The 22,720-nt window shown below is 43.3% G+C and overlaps 1 protein-coding gene across 1 annotated transcript; it reads right to left on the bottom strand.

Annotated features, from left to right (window-relative positions):
• Nucleotides 1-2,819: 2,819 nt before the first annotated feature.
• LOC144505233 (alpha-2Db adrenergic receptor-like) lies at nucleotides 2,820-5,334 on the bottom strand. The gene has a single exon (XM_078231246.1). The coding sequence runs from the start codon at nucleotides 5,019-5,021 to the stop codon at nucleotides 3,753-3,755; it is 1,269 nt and encodes a 422-aa protein (XP_078087372.1). The 5' UTR covers nucleotides 5,022-5,334; the 3' UTR covers nucleotides 2,820-3,752.
• Nucleotides 5,335-22,720: the final 17,386 nt, after the last annotated feature.

The following is a 22,720-nucleotide window of genomic DNA, read 5'->3' as shown; positions in this document are numbered from 1 at the left end:
TTGTTGTTCTTTAACCTCTTCCATTTCAATGATGAGTCACAATTACAAACCACTCTTGCCTTTGTCTAATAGACAGACTATTAAAACCAAAAATACATTTTATATAAACCACTTTCAAATGAAAAAGTGAATTATCATGAGTGTTTAATTTCACTGATTTTCACTAAATGTTTGATACTTGGTTTTGATTTCTCTGCAATTTTTGTTGCAGACACAAAAATGCTAATTATTTTGCTAGATATTAACCAGCAGTTAATATTTTCTGCCTCTGCCTGTTTTTAATTCTGCCAATTCAAATATCCTAAAGGAATTAACTTGGGACTTTGACTGAACAGCCAGATTTTTGTACAGCTAATATTTTCACTGTTATACTGTTGCCTCATGTCACTGACAGCGGGTTTAGAGCCAAACCATAATTGTAGATAACAAATATGACACATGAACAACAAATCGCACAGAAGATTGTTGTGTGAAAAGTCTTCATCACTGCATAGGTTTCACAGAATAAATCCAAGAATCTTCTGAAAGAAAACAGGAACCAAATCTGCTGTGATTAGACTGGAGGGTTTTAAAAAAAAACTTGTTCATATTTCATCTCCCTCTAAAATGTCATATATGCAAATTCTTTCTGAGTCTCATGATTCCTCATTATCACCTCCTTCCCTGCACCTCCTTTTCAGCACCATTCCCCTCCTGCAGCACTAGACCCCAACGTCCAATCTCAGCATCGATGTCAATATCCACAGCTACTTTGTTACAAGGACAGTTGGGAACCTGATATTGGTGTAGTAAATTTACACAGTCAGCACCTGGGAAATATATACATGCCGTCTCCCTAAACTCTAATCCTCTTTGACGTTGATGGCAGGGAAAAAAATTATTTTAATTCTTAAGGATTAGTTGGATTTCTGTCATACTGTTATTGAGCTCCTTGGAGAAACACCAAGAATGCTTTTAAATTCTGCAACATATTTAGGTACATACATTTACATTGAATTTTGTTACACAGCAACAGGCCCTGTGGTCCATCTGCTCTATACCAGTGTTTATGCTCCACAAGACTCTCCTCCCATCCTTTTTCTCCTCATCCCATCAAAATATGTTCCTATCCCTTTCTCTCTCACATAGTTATCTAGCTTCCCCTTAAATGCAATAGATGCCATTTGCCTCAATCAGGAAGGATTGGTTCGAAGTTTCACAATCTTACCACTCTGAATAAAGAAGTTCCTCACAAATTCCTCATTGAATATTTTAGTATATGTTCATCACAGAATCACAGCATTGTTTCAGCACAAAGCAGGCCATTTGGCCCATTGTGTCTGCACCAGCTCTCCGAATGAGCAATAAGCCTTTTACCATTCTCCCTCCTCCCCCATTCACCTTCTCCCTGCAACCCTGCACACTCTTCCTTTTCAGATAATAATCTGATTCAATCTTGATTAATTTGGTTGAAACGTCCTGAACCAAACCCCCAGGCAATGCATTCCAGATCCTCTCCACTCAGGGTGTGAAAAAGTTTCTCACATCTCTGTTGCTTCTTTCGCCAATTACCTTAAATCTGCGCCCTCTTGTTTTTGATCCTTACACCAATGGGAACAGCATTTACTCCCCCTCATCATTTTGAACACCTCTGTCAAACCTCCGCTCAGTCTTCTCTTCTCCAAGAAGAACAACACCAGCTTCTCCAATCTATCCACATTACTGAAGTTCCTCATCCCTGGAACCATTCTCGTGAAACTTTTCTGCACTCCATATAATGCCTTCACATCTTTTCTAAAACTGGATACAATACTGCAGTTAAGGTCAAGCCAATGTTTTATAATTTTAATATAACCTCCTTGCTCATATACTCTATGCCCCTATTAATAAAACTTGGGGTATTGTATGCTTTAACAATGGCTCTCCCAATCTGTTTGGCCACCTTCAATGATGTACGATCAGCCAAATGAATTTAATGCTAGCATCTATGCAAGGTACCAAAATTACGTTGATAGATGTGTGCTGATGGATTCTATTACATAGGTGAAAAGTTTTGCAAATTGGACGTTGCTTGATACAAATGAAAATCATTGTGTTAACATGTGAAGTATTCGACTTGTCCAGATTGAGTGCACTTGCATAGTTGGAGCATACTGCACACCAGAAACACAAAATACTATAGACTAGAATTTTAGAATCCCTACACTACAGAAGGAGACCATTCAGCCCATGAAGGCTGCACTGACAACAATCCCATTCAGGACCTATCCTCGTAACCCCATGTATTTATCCTGCTAATCCCCCTGACAGCAAGGGGCAATTTAGCATGGCCAATCAACCTAACCCGCACATTTTAGTGTGAGAGAAAACCAGAACATCCAGAGGAAACCCACACAGACACGGGGAAAATGTGCAAACTCCGCACAGTCACCTGAAGCCGAATTGAACCCGGGTCCCTGGAGCTGAGGCATCGGTGCTTATCACTGTGCCACCGTGTCGCTGCTATTATCAGCAAACATTTTTGTTTTACAAAAGCTCCAATCCCCATAATTGGTTGAAGCTACAATGAATGGCAGTGCCTGTTTGTGGAAACTTATAATCAGGAGAATGGCAAATCTGAAAACATGTCAAAAAAAGCTGACAGTCTGAAACACTTACGATGCCAATTTTCTTTTTTCCCTCCAATCAGATAACATAAGGACATGTTCACCCTTTTGCTCCAGGGAACGTTGCTTTGTACAAGACATTTTACAATTCAGTCACATTTCATTACGGATTTAAGGTTTTGCAAGTGCTGTTCTTCAGCAAGAAAATCTAATTTAAATCAGACAAGACTCTGATTGAGGATAATTGAGAAAGGGAATGGCCAACTGACCTGTAAGTAAAGCAGGATCGCAAGTCATAGTTTGGAGGCTGGAAATTATGCTGTGCAATATTTCTGTGCGGGAGCTTAATGTATTTGCACAAATTAACTTAATTGAGCTTTAACAGTCATTAAGGTGTTTCAAAGGGATATGTTAAGCTATGGCTAGCAATGCACAGCATAATAACTAATTTCAAAATCTTGTAGCTTCAGAGGGAAAACCCTTTATTATCCCATTGTTTTTAATTGTACTGTGAAAACTCAATTTACTTAATGTGGCTTACATGGGCACAGTGATATCTGTCACTAACAGCAATCTGTTGATTGACATACATGACAGATGTCCAAACATTTATAAATCCACTTCAGCACAAATTCATTTTGACACTAGCTGCTAGTAGTCTGATATCCCTAGGAAAGGGTGAATCATAAATAGCATCGTGGAAGGATTCGGTAACCCATTATTAGAATGTATGATTAATTAGCATTGCTATAATCCATGGTGGGTATTGTACAAGAACTCGGCATGCTTTCTCTTCAAACATATTACACATCTGTCCCACGCACAATCCCTTAACAGTCTATCACCGTTGCTTTGAAAAGGAGCTGCTGGGGAGATTTTCTTTTCAATACAGATACACCATGCAATGGCGTAAATTGAAATGTGGGTGCCTCGTGTCAGTCAGTCCCGATACAAAACCGACTTAAAAGTCAAATTCTCAGCCCGCTGTCTTTGAAAAAAAAATCGCATGCAGGATTAGGTACATTTTTATCTGTTAATAACGTTTATTATTTTAACATGAGCGTTTTTTTAACTGTCTAAATATATAGATAAACAGCAAATACACATGATAATACTCACGCACACACATACATACACACCTAACACATCCGATTTTACATACGACTATTACAAGGGACGTTTATTGGTTTTGAAGATGATTTTTTTGAAGGCCTTTCGGAAGTCCCTGTTGAAGATAGTGTAGATGATGGGGTTTAAGGAACTGTTGCAGTAGCCAATCCAGAAGAAAAAGTTAAAGAGGGGGTCTGGCACGGAGCAGTTCTCCCTGCAGATGGCTTTCAGACTGTAGGTGAAGAAGAAGGGGAACCAACACAGCACAAAGACCCCGATCACTACAGCCAGGACAAAGGTGAAGCGCTTCTCCCTCAGCTGAGCCACTTTGCTCTTGCTGAGTTTGGAGACGGGCCGTTTCCTGGGCTCCAGGAACAACTGGGACGCCCTGTTGCTGGCCCAGGAGAAGCGGTTGTGCTGGGCTGCCGGGGGGCAGGAGCCAGGCGGGTGCACCTTGCTGGGGTCAAGGCCCCTGGAGCCCCTGGGCTTCGTCTCCGAAGAGAAGCTTTCCTCCAGGTCGATGTCCTCCAGCTCCTCCTGTCTGTGGTTGCTGCACGAACTCTGGCTGCTGGGGCTCTCGGGGTCCACTTTGCCCTGGCCGGCGAAGCAGGTCTCCGAATGCGAGGTTTGCCTCTCCACCCCGTTCCTGGCCACCGACACCACCGAGGTCCTTTGCTTGGCTACCCTGTAGATTCTGGAGTAGACCAGGATCATGATCAGGCAAGGGGCGAAGAAGGAGACGATGCAAGAGGACAGGATGTACCAGGTATCGTCGTTGAGTTCACAGCAGCCTTGCTTACTGCTGTCCATGGTGACCAGAGGTGGGAAGGAGATGATAGCAGAGATCAGCCACACTATGCCAATCATGCACTTGATGCGTTTGGGAGTCCTCTTTAGGTTATATTCGACCGCCCGGGTTACTGACCAGTATCTGTCCAGGCTGATAGCGCAGAGGTGCACAATGGAAGAGGTGCAGAACAAGACATCGAGAGCCAGGTAGATCCCGCACCAAACACTCCCGAAATACCAGTAGCCCATCACCTCGTTGGCAAGGGAGAACGGGATGACCAGGGCAGCCACCAGGATGTCAGCCGAGGCCAGAGACACCAGGAATAGGTTCTGGGGGGGTCTCAGAGCTCTGCTGGTGAACACAGCCACCACCACCAGGATGTTGCCCACCATAGTGAGCAGGATGATCAAGGTGACCACCAGGCTGACCAGGGCAGTGGCCGCCGGGCTGTAGTGAGGGGGCAGCAGCCTCTCAGAGTCGGTGCCATTGCCCTCTCCCGATCGGTTGTCAGCAGGCTGGCCGCAAACCTCCTCCATGTCCACATCACACTGCCCGGCCCGCTCTGCAACCTCTCAGCTCTGCTGGCTTCAGCCGCCGCGCCTGCAGCCACACTCGCCTCCTCCCCCTCGCCCCTTCCTCCATCCCTCCTGCTCTGAACGCTGGCATCGAGGGATCAAAGCTCCCCCCGCGGATGGGGAGAGGGATCCGCTGCTACAATCCCAGCTGGGTGGCACCCCCTCTCTGCCTCTTGTCCCCCCCTCACTCTGGGAGGGGTTGGTATGTTGGAGGGTGAGCAGGGAAGAGGGAGAGGGGGTTTCCCCAATGCTCCTGAATAACTCTGGCAGTTTGTTCCTCTCTCTCTTCCCACCCAACCTTTACAAAGCTCCCAGACCCTGACGTCAACCTAATCGGCCAACCAACCAGTATTCGACTTGAACAAGGACAGGGATATTTCTCTCTCCCTATCTGTCATAATGAGAGTTTGAAATAGAGAGAGTGTGTTCCCGCAGGAAGGCAGATTGAAGTCACTGAATCACAGTAGCTCACATCCCAACTTAAGACATAGCATTTGTTGCCCAGATCTTTGCTGACGATACCCTGATGATATTGTTTTTTTTAGCTTGCCTTATTTACATCAAGAACCGAATTGAAACAAGACTTCCCGCTGCTGCACCCGTACATTTGACTCTGTTTTGCATTAATCACTTGAAGGTCATAACTCCAAATCCGAAATAGGACAATAGGTAGATTTTTTTTATCTTTTGTGTTAATTATAGCTGTAAGCTTGTTAAAAATCAGTACATCATTTCAATGCTGGCGAAGGCTCGGGGTTGTGTGTGTGTGTGTGAGATGGGGATGGGGAGTCGGTATAGGTCCTAAATTGAGTTTGCCTGCATACTGGGGCACACTTTTAAAAAAGTGATTGGAAACTGTTACACTCACACTTTTTAAAAAAAACTGGGGCACACTTTTTTTTAAAGTGTGCCCCAGTTTTTTTTAAAAAGTGTGAGTGTAACATTAACGCTGCATTTAATTTGTTTCCAATCAATTTGGAAGCGCGCACACAACTATTCTGCGTTCTGGATAATAACATTGGAAATAAACACATTTGAGTGGAGCAGAACTCGCCGCAAGGCTGATTGCTCCTTGCTCGGAGTTTCGGCAGCTAAAGGCTTAATACACTGACCTTGTGTTATTAACAATGTGCAATGTTGATGTTTCTGACCCACTTCCGTATATTTTCTTAAATGATCCTTGGGATCAGAGCGCTCACAATTTCCTGATTAGAATAGAAGCCTGCGGTTCCTGGGATGTACAAAATAAGAAGCCTTTGTACTGAAAAGAATCTCCAGGCGGGTGCATCCGCTCGCTGTGAATAACATCACGCACACACAAACAGTTCGGATTTCCTCATACCGCCCGATGACAATCCAGAACACTTGTTTTGTAAACAAGCCTTAGTCAAGGTAAGACAGTAACAGCAACTTTCTTTTTTATACACTTGTGTCACCGAAGAAAAACCCAGCAAAGAGATGATCCCATAGCCCAGCCGAAAAGCAAGGGGGGACGGTTAAGGAGACCCTTAAAGCTGGGAAAGCAAGAGCAAGGTTGAGGGAGAGAGCCTCGGAAATTCAGGGCAAGATGATATTATGTTGAGTGGGAGAAGTGGAAATTCGCACGAACTAACTGATTGACATTGAAATTACGCTTCAGGGCACCGCTGGACCTCTCAATGTGCTTTCCAGCTGTTGAAGTACTTTTCGAAGTGTAGTCATTGTTGTAATGTAGGAAACTATATAATGAGGGCGGCAGGGTGGTTAGTGCTGCTGCCTCAGTGCTGAATGCTCCCTCAGTGTACCTGAACAGCCGCCAGAGTGTGCCAACTGGGGAATTTTCACAGTAACTTCTTTGCAGTGTTAGTGTAAGCCTACTTGTGACAATAATAAATAAACTTAAACTTGGAAGTCCACAAAGTAGCAATGATTAGATGATTTTTTTTGAGTGTGTGATGCTAATTGAGAGATGACTATTGGCCAGGACATTCTGGGATAACTCCCCATTCTCCTTCCAAATAGTACCATGGAATCTTTTACATCCACCTGAGACAGTTTAAAGACAGCCACTGGAACTCTATCACCTCGCCCGAGACGGAATCAGCACGGGCGAGGGTCTGACAACAGAAATCTCTGTTGACCTCAGGCATGAGTTTCTGGTCTCGCCTGAGCGAGGCCATAAAATCTTGCCCAGCACCTCTGAAAGTGCAGCACTTCCTCTGGACCGTACTGGAGTGTCAGCTTTGATTTTCAAAGAGCAGCTTTTGAGGTACAAATGGCAGGGGCTGGGTTATCCAAGCCCCAGCAAAGAAGCTCAGAGCTTTCTGAAAGGTGGATTTTCAATTCATCCCTTTAGAGACACTGGAGTCAGTGGAGATTACCAAGGATTGGGGCGTGGAGGTTTTATGCAAAACAAGATGCCTGTGAGAATAATTTGAAAAGTATATGAATCACAGAATTGTTACAGTGCAAAAGGAGACCATTCAGCTCATCGTGTCTGTACTGGCTCTCTGAATGAGCAATTCACCAAATGCCATTCCCTCGCTTTCTCCCCTTAACCCTGCACATTCTCTCTTTTATGGTGGCATGGTGGCACAGTGGTTAGCACTGCAGATTCACAGTGCCAGGGACCCGGGTTCAATTCCTGGCTTGGGCCACTGTCTGTATGGAGTTTGCACGTTCTCCCCGTGTCTGCATGGGTTTCCTCCAGGTGCTCCGGTTTCCTGCCACAGTCTGAAAGACGTGCTGGTTAGGTGCATTGACCCGAACAGGAGCCGGAGTGTGGCGACTAGGGGAATTTCACAATAACCTCATTGCAGTGTTAATGTAAACCTTACTTGTGACTAATAAATAAACTTTTACTTTACTTTACTTTTGCAAAAACAGTCAAATTTTCTTTTGAAAGCCTCTATTGAAGCCACCTCCACCACACTGTCAGGTACCACACTGCAGTTCCTAACACTCACTGAATGAAGAGGTTTTTCATCACCTCAGTAACTCGCCAAGCCTCCTTCGACAGCACCTTCAAACCCGAGTCCTCTACCACCTAGTAGGACAGAGGCAGCTGATGCTGGGAACACGATCACCTGCAAGCTTCCCTCAAACCACACACAATCCTAATTTGGACCTATATCGCTGTTCCTTCATTGTCACTGAGTCAAAGTTCTGGAACTCCCAACCTAACAGCACTGCAGATGTTCACATATCACATGGACTGCTATGATTCAAGAAGACGACTCACCGCCACTACCTCCTTAAGGGCAATTAAGCTGGGGACAGGTGGGGGGGGATGGGGGAGAGCCTGTGGTGTGTTATGGTGGTGTGAAGGCGACATTAGGAAAGGCAAGTATATCAGCAAGGAGGGCCTTCCAAGATACTGGGGGCGAGATAGAAATAGAGATGGACAATATTGGGGAATTAGTCTAGGCTGCTGCATAGGATGTAGGATTGAAGCTGGGATTAGGTGAATGCTAGCACATCTCCCCGAACCCGCAGCCGGGGCAGTGAATGGAATAGGGAGGAGAGACTGGAGTCTTTTGTTTAGAAAGAAGGGGCATTGTCATTCCAGCTACTCTTGCTGGGAACTTTAAAGTTTATTTATTACTGTCACAAGTAGGCTTACATTAATACTGCAATGAAGTTACTGTGAAAATCCCCTAGTCACCACACTCCGATACCTGTTCAGGTACACTGAGGGAGAATTTAGCATGGCCAATGCACCTAATCAGCATGTCTTTTGGACTGTGGGAACATCTGTTCAAGCAGTAGATTAATGGTAAATATTTATGTGGTTGTAATCCAGAACTAGTAACAGGAAGGTTGTTGGAGAGGAAGAAGGGGAAAAAATCAAAATCTCATTTGAGCTCATTGAAGGGTGGCACAGTGGTTAGCATGGCTGCTTCACAGCACCAGGGAGCTGGGTTCAATTCCGGCCTCAGGTGGCTGTCTATGTGGAATTTGCATGTTCTCCCTGTGTCTGCGTGGGTTTCCTCTGGGTGCTCTGGTTTCCTTTCGCGTCCAAAGATGTGCAGGTTAGGTTGATAGGCCATGCTAAATTGTCCCTTAGTGTCAGGGTAAATACCTGGGGTTATGGGGATAGGACCCTGGGTAGGATTGTTGTCAATGCAGGCTTGATGGGCCAAATGGCCTCCTTCTGCACTTTAGGGATCCTATGATTCCAATTTAAGATCAGATCATTAATAGAGCAACAATAGAAGTGTTCAGTCACAGTGTCTAAAAAATCTATCAGGAAATATGAATAACAGTAACCGTGTTTCACTTGCCTTATTAATTGTTACGCATGAACATTTAAGCTCTGGATGTAAATAGTTATGTGAATGGCATTACAAACGTCTAAATCAAATTGGATCAAAGCAAAACACTGGAAATCTGAAATAAAACAGAAATGTTGGATGAACTTAGCAGGTCTGGCAGCACCTGTGGAAAGAGATACAGAGTTAACAAAGAACAAAGAAAAGTACAGCACAGGAACAGGCCCTTTGGCTCTCCAAGCCTGCACCGATCATTATGCCTGCCTAAACTAAAACCGTATGCACTTACGGAGTCTGTATTCTTTCATTCCCATCCTATTCATGTATTCGCCTAGTTGCCCCTTAAATGCTGCTATCGTACCGGCTTCCATCACCTCGCCGGGCAGCGCATTCCAGACATTCACCACCTTCTGTGAAAAAACTTGCCTCACAGATCTCCTCTAAACTTTTCCCCATGCACTTTAAAGCTATGTCTCCTATTACTTGACTTTTCTACTCTAAGAAAGAGCATCTGACTGTCCACTTTGTCTATGCCACTCTTAATCTTGTAAACCTCTATCAGGTCACCCCTCAACCTCTGTCATTCCAGTGAGAACAAACCGAGTTTATCCAACCTCTCCTCATAGCTAATACCTTCCAGACCAGGCAACATCCTGGTAAACCTCTTCTGTACCCTCTCCAAAGCATCGACATCCTTCTGGTGGTGCGGTAACATTTCACATCATAGGATAGCAGCTGTAACTGCAGAGATATATGTTCAAGGAAGCTCCCAAATTTAGCACATGCATCCATCACTTCACAAATGGGGTAACAGGACATTTAAGGACCAGTCTTTCACAAACTCCAGTTTTGTAGAAGATTCATATTGGACTCAAAACGTTAACTGTCATTTTAAAAGCTCATTGTTGAAAGATTATTTCAGAGTTAGTTTTTAGAAAGATTTTCATTATAGATTTTATTTTCAATATGCTCAAATAAACAGAATTTGCCTTTGCTCATCCATACCAACTGCTGTTCGACGCAGAGGCAATTCTTTTCAATATACCCTTATCATAGTTTCATTTTTCTTGCCCAGTATTGCTGTAAGACCACTCATTTAGGATGAATGCTGTACGGATGTTTCCCCTTGTGGGAGAAACTAGACTAAGGGGGCACAGTTTAAAAATACAGGGTCTCCCATTGAAGATGAAGATGAGGAGAATGTTTTTTCTCAGAGGCACATAAGTCTGTGGACCTCTGTTCCCCAGTGATCATCAAACCTTTTTAATGTTGAGTTAGATAGTTACTCTTGATTTATACGGGAGTCAAAGGGTATATATAGGGGGTTGGAAGGAAAGTGGACTTGAGACCACAATCAGATCAGCCATGATCTCATTGGATGGTGGAGCAGGCTAGAAGGGCCAAATGGCATACTTAGCTAGCAGGGGATAAACCATAATCAGGCAGGGAACGAGGCTAGCCCATTGCACTGGGGGTATGCTGACTCCTGTGATCGTGGTTTGCCCAGGCTAGGGTAGAGTAAAGGATCAGGGTAGCCAATGAGGTTAAACCATGGCTTTACCTGATGCAATATTTCAAAGCCATCTCAGCCATCTCGGCCTTTTGGCTAAGATGAAGCATTAGATCAAGCCCAGGATGGGGTGCAATGCCTCATCCTGTCAGCTTGGAGTTTGTTTGATTGAGCCCAAGATGGGATGCAATGTCTCATCTTGGATCTGGTTTGTTCCTCATGTGGGGACCATGTTTGGACTTTCTTTAAATTGGCTTTTTTGATTAGAATTAAAGTACAGAAAGGTACCAAAAGAAAAAAAAAGTGGCCTACTCCTGCTCATAATTCATCTGTTTGTACGAATGTCCTCATCCTCAATGAGTGTAAAAGACAAGGGAGATGGTTGCATCCATCTTTATGCCAAGCAGATTATTCTCTCACATGTTTTGGAAGTCTTGAAGCAACTTCTTGAATCAAGGAACAGCTGAGCACACTGGATACAGTGAAGGCCATTGGTCCCTCCAAAATCCCAGCTATCATGGTGATGGCATTCTCCAGAGTAACTGCACCCCCTAATCAAACTGTTTCAGCATAGCCACAACACTGGCAATGTGAAACATTTCCTAACACATCCCATCCCCTAAAACAGGACAAATCCAATCTAGTCAATTACTGCCCAATCCTTCTATTGACAATCATCAGCAAAGTGATGCCAGGTATAATTAATAGTGTTATCTCTCTTACTCACCGAATAACTTGCCAATCAATGCTTAGTTTGGTTTCTGCACCAACATTCAGCTCCAGACCCTATTGCAACCTTGGTTAACATATGTGGAAAAGAGCTGAATTCCAGGAGCGAGGTGAGAGTAACTACCCTTGACATCAAAACAACATTTGACTGAATGTGGCATCAAGAAGCCCCAGCAAAATCGAACTCAATGGAAATCAGGGGAGAAAAACTTCCCACTGGATAGATTTATAGCTAGCACAAATAAAGGGCAGTCTCAGGGCAACACTGCAGGAATTCCTTGGCTAGTTTCCTCAGCCCAAACTTCTCTGCAGTTCCCTCATCAATGATCTTTCTTATCATAAGATCAGATGTGGGGATGGTCCATTAATAGTTCTACAGTTCTATTATTGTGGAAAATAAGAATTCTTAATATTTTTTGCAATATTATTGTCATATTGTCATATACTAGGAAAGAAGTTGATATATGTGAGTATAGAATCACAGACTAGAATCATAGAATCTGTACAGTGCAGAAGGAGGCCATTTGGCCCATCGAGTCTGCACCGACCACAATCCCACCCAGGCCTTATCCTCATAACCCCACTTATTTACCCTGCTAGTCCCTGTGACACCAAGGGGCAATTTACTATGGCCAATCAACCTAACCCATACATCTTTGGACAGTGGGAGGAAACCGGAGCACCTGGAGGAAACCCATGTAGACATGGGGAGGATGTGTAGTCACCTGGAATTGAACCCAGGTCCCTGTTGCTGTGAGGCAGCAGTGCTAACCACTGTGTCACCATGCCGCCCTGGTATGGTATGATTGGTTAAATTAAACTGGAAAATTAGAATGCAAAGTTCAAAACAATATATAGGAGATGTGAAGGCAAGTGGTTGAAATGGCAATAGACAGATGGTCCAGGAAGCAGTATGACCAGGAATTCACATTAGGCAGGCAATTGACTGTTGGATTCCAAAGGAAACATATACAATTGGGAGATTGGAAATGTGCGAGGCAAAACAGTAAGCTTACTTTATAAATATGGCAGTCATAAAGTAACTTTTAAAAAGGTTGACCAATTCTGGGAAGAGGAACTTCTAAAAGGTTTGTTGAAACAATAGAGTAGAAGAACAAAGGGGGGGAGGGAATATATTTCAAGTGAGACCGAAGGCAGTTGTGTGTGGCTGTGAGATCATGAACAAGACAGTGTATTGGACCCATACCTGTGAACATTAATTTTCCACTACCCTCAGAGAGGAGAGCCTATATGAGATTTCCCCAAGAGCAGCAGGGCATTGTATGGTAATGTTACTGGAAGTTTACAGATTTCAAATCTAAAAGGACTGTTTCCATCAAAAGCGGATTTTAGCTCTGAGCTTATTTAAGCCAGGGTCTTTTAGAAAATGTTTATAAAAGTACTGTTAACTGTGTAAAGGTGTTCTTGTGTATTTAACTGTTATTTTTCTGATTTCTTTCAATAAATCGTTAAATTTTAAATCTTTACAAGTGGTCTGGAATTTACTAATCTTGACTTCAGATACCTCCATATAATATGAAAATTGAAAACTGGTGTGGCAGCTTGTTCCAGGTTTCCCTTTGGGATTTGGACAGTCTGGCACTTATCACCTGCCATACCATAACACAGTCTCAAGTCCTCATATTATGGGGCAGTCCCTGTTCACATGCAGGAAGACCAGGACAACATTCAGATTTGGTTGATAAGTGCCAAGTAATATTTGTGCCACACAAGCACCAAGTAATAACATCTTCAACAAAACAAAGTCAAACCACATTTCCTTGTCATTCCACAGGATTACCCTATCATCAATAGCCTGGGGAATCACCATTGACCAAAGATTTAACTGGGCCACCATTTAAATACCATAACTACAAGAGCAGGTCAGAGGCAGGGAATTCTACTGCAACGCTTCAAGGCCTATCCAGCATCAATTAGTTTGTGAAATTCTCGCCCCCAGAAAACAGTGGAGGTTGGGTTATTGAATTAATTAAAGGCTGAGTTGAGAGATAAGGGAGTCAACAGACAGAAAAGCGGTGTCGAGCCCACAATCAACAATGAACTTACCGAATGGTAGAACAAGCTCAAAGAGGCAAATGGCCTAATTTTCACTTGTCTGGATGTCTGAAGCTCCAACAACACTCAAAAAACTCAACATTAGCCAGAACAAGGCAACCCAATTAATTGGCACCCTCTCCACTACTTTACATATTCACTTCCTCCACCACTGGCACACTTTGGTAGTGTGTGCCATCTGCAAGGTGCCCCTAAGCAACTTGCAAAGCTTCTTCAACAGCATCTACCAAACCTGTGACCTCTACCACTTAGAAGGTCAGGGGCAACAAGTGCCAGCATGGGAACACCACCACAAGTTCCCTTCCAGTTCAAGCACCAACATGACATGGAAATATATTGCCATTCCTTTGATATTGCTGGCTCAATATCCTGGAATTCCTTTGCTAACAGCACTGTGGGTATAACTACACAACATGGACTGCAATGGTTTTAGAAGGCTTCTATCACATTCCCATGGATCATTACAGATGGACAATAAATGCTAGTCTTGCCGTATGCTGTGCACAAAGAAGACAAAAAGTAATTTAGCAATTTTCTTTTCATCAATGGTTACATCACTTTTATTTATTAAGCTTCTGAGTACGTAACTACGGTACTTTGAGAAAAACTGTTTAACCTTCTTTGTTATGTTTCTTCCTTAGTGGCCTTTACACATCCTTATATTCTTTCCCCTTTCTTTACTTGATATAGTTTGTATTCTTTTTTGGTATTGTTATGTGGCATGCATTTATTGCTCTTTGCTATACAATTGTTCTAATAGTTTTCCATTTATCCTCTAGTTAATCTCCGTCAGTGAACTGTTCATCCTATTGAAAATTGCTTTCTTTGAAATCACTTATTTCAGTTCAGGTTTCTGCAACACCATTTGATAAATTATCTCAACCTTTATTATACTGTGATTGCCTGTCAACAGAAGTTGTATGACTTTTGAATTGTCGAGTCAAAACCTGCTGTCAGTAAGGGCCAGTGCTGGAGAGTTTCACAGTTAGATCCCCGAAGCATTAGGGAAGATTTTCTATTAAATGGATGCAGTTTACACCTCAATGGTTAGAAATAGATTTTGTACTGACAATTATCTTACTTGTGCATTGCTCCAATCCTTTGCTGTCTTTTACTTAGTTCCAGCAAGATGGTTACATGTTCTTTGGCATCCTATCTTTATCCACGCATATTGAATTCTCTCTCCTGTGTTGAACCATGTTTTTGCAATCATTTTGAGATTCCAGCATTTTATTCATAATGCATCTGGTGTTCAGATAAAAGCAGTCCTTACTTGTGACTTTTCCATAACCGCTTTAAGATTTTTTTCACTGTGCAAATATTTATCTTGTACTCTACCTCACCTTCCTATCATCCATGCTCATACATAGCTTGGCAAATAAAGAAATCTCTACACATCCATACTGCGCACTGGACTTGAACCAAGCTCACAACTCTGAAAAGACCTTGCAGTAATCCATCTAACTCATTTCTCCCTGATGTATTTTTAATGAAGAAATAACTTGAATTTATATAGCATCTGATCATGACCATAGGCCTTCTCTAAGTGATTTACAAGCAAATAATTGATTTTTAAGTCACTTATTATGGGGACAAATGCAGCAGTTAACATGTTCTCGGCAAAGTGCCTACAATGAATAAATGATCATATAATCTGTTTGTGATGGTGTTAATTGAAGGAGGAATATTGGCCAGAGTGTCAAGAGGACTTGCTGGTTCTGTATGAAATAGTGTCATGTGATTGCTCACAGCCACTTGAGCAAATTGATTGGTTTAAAAAGTGGTACATGTGACAGTGCAAAGTTCCACAATTGCACTGGAGTGTCAGCCTAGATGAGGTACTTATATCCTTAGGGTGAAAAACCATAACTTCCTGACATAGTCAATCATACTACTGTTGTAATATTCTTGAAGGCGACTCGTTATGACTTCAAGTTATGAAGAGTTTATTATCAACTATATTTATATATGTACAAGCAATGGTCTAACAGAACTGCAATATACGCCTACTCACTTCTGCTACCTGGCTTCAATTGAGGCTCCTCCCCGATCCGGGATATGTGCTTTTGCACCTGATTGGCTCAGTTTCTCTTACTGCCTCTCCATAGGGTCCGGCCCAATCACATGGTCCTCAGGAATCGAAAGTAGGGGACATGTTACTACAACTGTAAAGCAAAAAAAGCTATTCTCAGGTTATGGGCATTGCTGGCAATTATTGCTCATCCTTCGTTACTCTTCAAGCAGTCTGTGTGCTAAATTGACATCACAACGCTGTCATGTAGGGGCCCCAGGATTTTGACCCAGCAACAATGAAGGAATGAATGAATGCCAAAGCTGGGTGAAATGGGTGTGGCAGCTGAAATTTAAGATTGGGCGGTGTGAGGGGATGCATGTTGGTATGAAGAATACGGAGTGAGAATATAAACAAATTAGTACAATTTTAAGTGAAGTACAAGGACAGAAAGAGATGGGAATGTACGCACACAAACTTTTGCAAGGGAAATTAAAGCCTGTGGAATAAAAGGTCAGCAGCTGCATGAAAATAGCATTTGCTAATGGATCGGAAGCAAAGAATTGTGATGAATATCTGTTTTAGAGACAGGAGGGAGATATATACATTGAAGTTCCCGAAGGTTCAATGTTTGGATAAATGTACCCACTAAACTGCACATGCAGTCATAGCTCTGCAGCAGCCTGGAAGATACTGTGCAGGTTTTGTCCTGCATTTGGTACCCGGGATTGCAAAGCTATTTAAAGTTACCGCACAATGAAAAATAAAATGGCCATGCATACCAATAAAATTTTAAAGGGAACTTTGGCTATTATTTTTGAAACACATTTGTGACCTGGACTTGGGGTTTGCTGGGCTGAATAGCCTCCTTTAGGGCGGTACTATTTAATTATTCTATGGGCTGGATTTTACAGGGCATCATGTTTCCACCTCCCAACCCGCTAAAGAATCAGACAGAACCCACTCATGATCCACAAGGCTCTCCTGTCACAATTTTACATTGGGAACAGTTAATTACTTTAATGTCAGACTTTCGCTGCTTTCTCGGCAGGAAGTCCAACCTCAGAGAGCTGCTGGTTAAATGGATTCGTTGGCAGTACTGTAGTCCCAGCAACCCCCAATGCTAAGGAGCCTGGTCTGGCAGGTAAGTCTGGGGTTGGGTTCACAGCAAGGGGGTTGAGTGAAAATTGGTGGGGGGAGGGGAGAGGGGGTTGCTTGGGTCCAAGAGGTCAAAGGGCAGGGTTGAAAAGGGGATGACCTCAGGCAGGTGCCTTCAATAGGCTGAGGGAGAGTCCCCAAAGGTGGTCTGAACATTTGCCTGTTAGAAGTCTGCACAGGCTGTACTACTTCCCCCACCCCCTCTCCACTTCACCCACTGCCCCCTCACACTAACCCCCAACACTACATGTAAAATACCAACGGGAATGGGCTGAGCCCCTTAAATGGTTGTTAATTTGCAGAACAGTGTAGGGTAGACAGAGGGTAGGCCATGTGGATTTTACGTGCCCACTCACCTTCAAACTCCTGGGGAAATGTAAAATTGAGCCCATTACTTTCAAGGTGTCAGGATAAATTGAAAGGATTATTTAAAAAAACACAAATGGGCTCAATGACTTTATAAACAGAAACACAGTGTGTCAAAATAAGGGAGTCATACCAAATCTTTGAAAATCACAGGTTAGGCCTCAATTAGAGTATTGCATTCAATTCTGGAAACCATGGCCGGAATTTTCCAGCTGCTCACGCTGGTGGGATTCTCCAGTCCTGCTGCAGTGAACAGAGAGTTGACTGAGCGCCCAATTCTTTGTCCTCGCTTGCAGCGGCAATGGAATGACCAGAGAATTCCAGCCCATATTTTATGAATGATATCATGGTCTGAGACCGAGTGCAGAAGAGATTTACCAGCATGGTACCAAGAATGCAGAACTTCACAGAGGTTGAAGAAATTGGAATTGATCTCTTCGCAGTTGAGAGGTTCAAAGGAAAATTTGAAAGAGGTATTAACAATTATGAAGCACTTTGATCGAATAAATAAAAGGAAACTGTTTCCTATGACTGAAGGGTCAATAACCAAAAGGTACAGCTTTAAGGTCATTGCAGAAGAACCAAAGGCAAAATGAGCAGAAATGTTTCTCTGGTGTGAGTTGTTATGGTTCGGATTTTACAATGGAAAGTTACATTAGTCAGATTCAACTACAACCTTCAAAAGCGAATTACCTCAGCACTTGAGAGAAAATGCAGGGCTTTGGGGAAAGAACATAAGAACTAGGAGCAGGAATAGGCCAACTGGCCCCTCGAGCCTGCTCCAGGAATGAAATGTATTGACAGCTCTTTCAATAACGTAATGATGGACCAAACGGCCTTTTGCCATGTTATGTCATTATAAATTATTATGGACCAGAGGGAGGTGAATTTGAATAGCTCTGATTTCTCCTCTCGCTCTCTGGTGATAAGCAGAAAGGTGTTTTGATTTCCTTCCTGCTTTATAAGTGGTGGCGCATTTCCCAACTCCTCAGTTTTGGTGTGCTCCAACTTTCTGTTAATAACCCCACATCAAACTCAAAAGAGGATGATCTCAAAAAGTTAGTGCATTTTCACACAATCAAAATGTGAGTCAATGGTGAGGGGGCCGGGGGATGGGGCAGGGGGCAGTGTGCGCTACATAACCCCCTATGCACTCATACAGTAAAAGAGGAATAGAGAAGGAAAGATTTGCAGAGCAAAAGCCACAAATAAATGAATTATTGTTTCACGTGGGTCCAGAATCGAGAATCAAACTCCAATGAGGTATTCCACAACAGAGGCCAGCAGGCTGAAAACTGATGCTGGGTAATTCACTTTTCCAGGAGAGTTGACTTCCACAATGAGATAGGCATGCAGAGATGAATGAGTCTTGTAGGCAATAGAAAGCATAAAAGTTCCAGTCGGAACAGTATAGATGGGCCCAGGCATTGAGCGTGGCAGAACTCCTTTTCCTGTGCTGCTGCTAGGTGGATGGAAGGATGGCACACTGATGTTTTTCAGTACCACAAGGCAATATTACTGGCTCCACCAGCTAGCGGGTTCATGTCACATGACTCCCACCTCTCCACTCTGACTTTGACAAAGGGTGTGTATCCCTTGGTCCGTATCTCTGAGATTGTTAATTTTTCAACCATTACATCTTTTGTCCCAGCAGATGAATGGGGTCTGGTTGGCCAGGCCTGGCTTATGAAATGTAGATGACCTTTGTGTGGTTCCCACCACGACCCAGCAGAAAAGTTGTGGGTCACGATGGGAGAATCGCGGCCAGTACATGTAATATATATTCTCTCTCTATATATATGTAATATAAGAGTTCTCTCCTATAGTTTCCTCTCTGGATTCAAAATCTAGCAGATGATTAATAACAGAGGTGAAAAGAAAATAATTACTGTTGAAATAAAAAGCAAATGAAATACTGAAAAGCTCAAAGTTTAAGTCAGTAGCTCAGGAAAGTAAAATTAGAGTGAAAGCCTTTGGAAAGAAATGGTATGAATGGATCTTTTAGATATCGACTGATATGTGTTGTTTCCCGGTCAAACAACAGTGTCCAGCAAAGTGGATGCCCTTTTCGAAAGTTAAGGTTGTCCCTTTGCTATTCTCAACCTCATCCAAGTAATGGGGTCATTGATGGGATGGAGGTTCAGGTTGGGGAACCAGTCAAACAAGAAGCAAAAATACTGTGAATGCTGGAATTCAGAAATAAAGGCAGGGCACGTTGAAAGTGCTTAGCAGGTCCAGCAGCATCTGTGGAGAGAGAAAACAGAGGTGTGGGGGGGATTCGCTCCCCATTTTTTGGGAGCTGGGATTGGCAGCGGGAGTGGGGAATCCCATGGGATTTACTGTTTATGTCTGTGGGATTTCCCGTTCCGATTGTCCCTCGTCCCCCACCAATGATGTTCTACATTGGGATCTAAATTTGAAAACATTTAAATATACTTATCAGACCTTTATTACTGATAGGCTCCCCTCTCATGTCAGCGTGCCTAAATCATGACAGGTCTCCCATAACATGCACCTGGTAAGCAGAACCTGCCAGAGACACGCAGGTGAGTACATCCCCCAGCGGAGAGAGGGACGTGTCTGGGCACTGCCCCAGCACTGCCCGTGGTACTGTCCCCTGGCATTGTTTGGGCTCTATCCCTGGCCCTGGCCCTTGCACTGCCCAGGCACTGCTACCTGGAACTGTAGCTGAGGAAGCGCACCCAGGCAGTGCCAGAGGGCAGTGCTGGGAGAGTGTTCTGTTGGGGGTGCTGTTGCGTGGATGGGTGTTCCTTGCTGGTGAGGGGAATCTGTGTTTGGTGTTGGAGGGTGTGGGGGGAGTTTGATTTTAATTTTTTTATATTGGGCTGCCCTTTAAAAAAGGTAGCCCAATCTTTTAAAGACTAAGTTGCTGGTGGGGCTGGCTCAATCAGAGCATATCCCACTAGCATGATGCCGCTTCCCGCCAGCAGGGTTTTTCCGATGCAACCAAAGGCAATCCCTCCTAGCAGTTTCCCACCAGTGAGCCATGCTAAACACTGCAGATATTGGTGGGACTGGAAGATCCCTCTGTCTCTGTGCCACAGGGCATAGTCAGATCTTGCCTATTAACTCTGTTTTTCCTTTCTAAAATGCCATATGTTTCCAGCATTTTTTTTATTATTGGGGTGTCTGTCCACACTATCTATTGTGAACATTGCTTTACATCAGGAGCAAGCGAAGATGTAAAAGGACAGTAGGATAGAAAAATAAACAAAACCACACAAATTCTGGGCATGATGACTAGGTCTGATTGGGGCCATCCTCCCTAACACTGCCCCTGTCTGCTTTCCTTCTTCAGACCTACTTTGATGCATGAATCCATGTTCAAACTTCAGAATAAATTAGAGAGAGAGAGAGAGACAAGTGGTGGTGCTTTGAGATTCTCAACCAGTCAGTTCATTTTTGAACACTGAAAGGATCAGAATTGATTCATCGCAAAGCACAGTTGGAACACGGCTTATTCTCTGGATTGAATTCCAGACTGCAGAACGGGCTTTTATCTTCGTAAAATTAAAGTGCAAGTCTTGAGAAAGACCTTGCAGAGAATTCTGAAGTGTTTTGTTTCCTTTTTTTAAAAAAATGGACTCTTCACAATAGGAACAATTCAAAGTGCATCTTATTTCATTTCAACAGTATGCATCCTCTCAGTGTGACATTTTGGTTAACTTATCAGCATTGTGATTCATCACAGCCTATAATGATAATTGGATTTGTATCGAATGAACTGCCAATTCACTCAATGTGATTTTTTTTAAAAAATGAATACATCAAACAACGGTATAGTTACAAGTGCCCAATTCTGGTATTTTGAATAGGGCCATCAACAGGATATAAAACCAGACAGAAGCCTCATAATGCTGCACTTTCAACTTATCAAAGAAAACTAATGCCAGGATTTTATGGCCCCGCTGTAGCATATCTCTCACCGCCGGTGGGCCATTTAAATCTCCATTCAGTTTGAAGGGACTATAATATCCTGCCAGACAAGAGAGGCATGGAAAGCTGGCCCAGGAAATCTTTAGTTGCATGTCAGCCATGGTTCAGTGAGATCACTCTCCTCTTCAAGTCAGAGGGCTGTGGGTTCATTCATCTCCCAGGAATTTGAGCACATAAATATATGCACTAACATTTTAATGCAGTACTGAGGGGGTGCTGCACTGCTGGAGGTGCCATCTTTCAGATGAGTCTTTAACCTAAAGCCCAATCTGCTCTCTCAGTGCCATGGCACTAATTCAAAGAAGATCAGTGAGGTTCTCCCCAATGCACAGACCAATATTTATTCCTCTACCAACATTACTAAAATGGATGGCCTGCAATTTGCTATTGGAGGAAGTTGCTGTGTGTAAATTGGTTGGTTGTCTTGTTTCCTGCATTACAACCCTTCAAGAGTACTGAACTGACTGTAAAGCAGTTTGGACAGTTTGAGGTTGTGATTGGTGCTATATGAGTGAAAGACATTTCCTTGGCTCATCTTTTTAACCATAGAACCATAGAATCCCTACAGTGCAGAAAGAGGCCATCCGGCCCATCGAGTCTGCACCAACTCTCTGAAGGAGCATCCCACCCAGGCCCTCCCCTCCGTCCTATCCCCATAACTGTGTACATTTACCATGGCCAATCCACCTCACCTACACATCTTTGGACACCAGAGGGCAACTTAGCATGGCCAATCCACCTAACCTACATATCTGGACACTTAGGGGCAATTTAGCATGGCCGATCCACCTATCTTTCTTTCCTTTTATTTTCTTTTCCTTAATAACTTTAAGCTGATGTTTTGGGATGGACAAAGTAAATAGCATTGTATATTGCAAATTCCTTCATTTCATATGTAGTTGAGAAGAGGAGCCAGAGTGATTTCCTGAAGTCTAGTACAACATGTCATTCTCAGCAGAAGGGGTGAGATTAAAAGGAGATGAATGAAGAAAAAAAGAAACCACCAACTGCCACATTTATTTTTTATTTGTTCATGGGATTTTGGCGCCACTGACTGGGCCAGCATTTATTGCCCATCCCTGAGGACATTTAAGAGTCAACCACATTACATAGAACATAGAACAGTACAGCACAGAACAGGCCCTTCGGCCCACGATGTTGTGCCGACCTTCATCTGAAACCAAGATCAAGCTATCCCATTCCCTACCATCCAGGTGTGCTCCATGTGCCTATCCAATAACCGCTTAAATGTTCCTAAAGTGTCTGACTCCACTATCACTGCAGGCAGTCCATTCCACACCCCAACCACTCTCTGCGTGAAGAACCTACCTCTGATATCCTTCCTATATCTCCCACCATGAACCCTATAGTTATTGCTGTGAATCTGGAGTCACATGTAGGTAGGAATGACAGATTTCCTTCTCTAAAGGACATTAGTTAACCAAATGGGTTTTTAGGACAATTGTTTCATGGCCATCATTAGACATTGGAGAGGTTGGAGAAAAATGGTTTGTTCTCACTGGAACGACGGAAGTTGAGGGGTGACCTGATAGAAGTCTACAAGATTATGAGGGGCATGGACAGAGGGGATAGTCAGAAGCTT

This window comes from Mustelus asterias, chromosome 16 (assembly GCF_964213995.1).
Source record: "Mustelus asterias chromosome 16, sMusAst1.hap1.1, whole genome shotgun sequence".
Lineage (NCBI taxonomy): Eukaryota > Metazoa > Chordata > Chondrichthyes > Carcharhiniformes > Triakidae > Mustelus > Mustelus asterias.
This window is presented reverse-complemented; position numbering and strand designations above follow the sequence as displayed.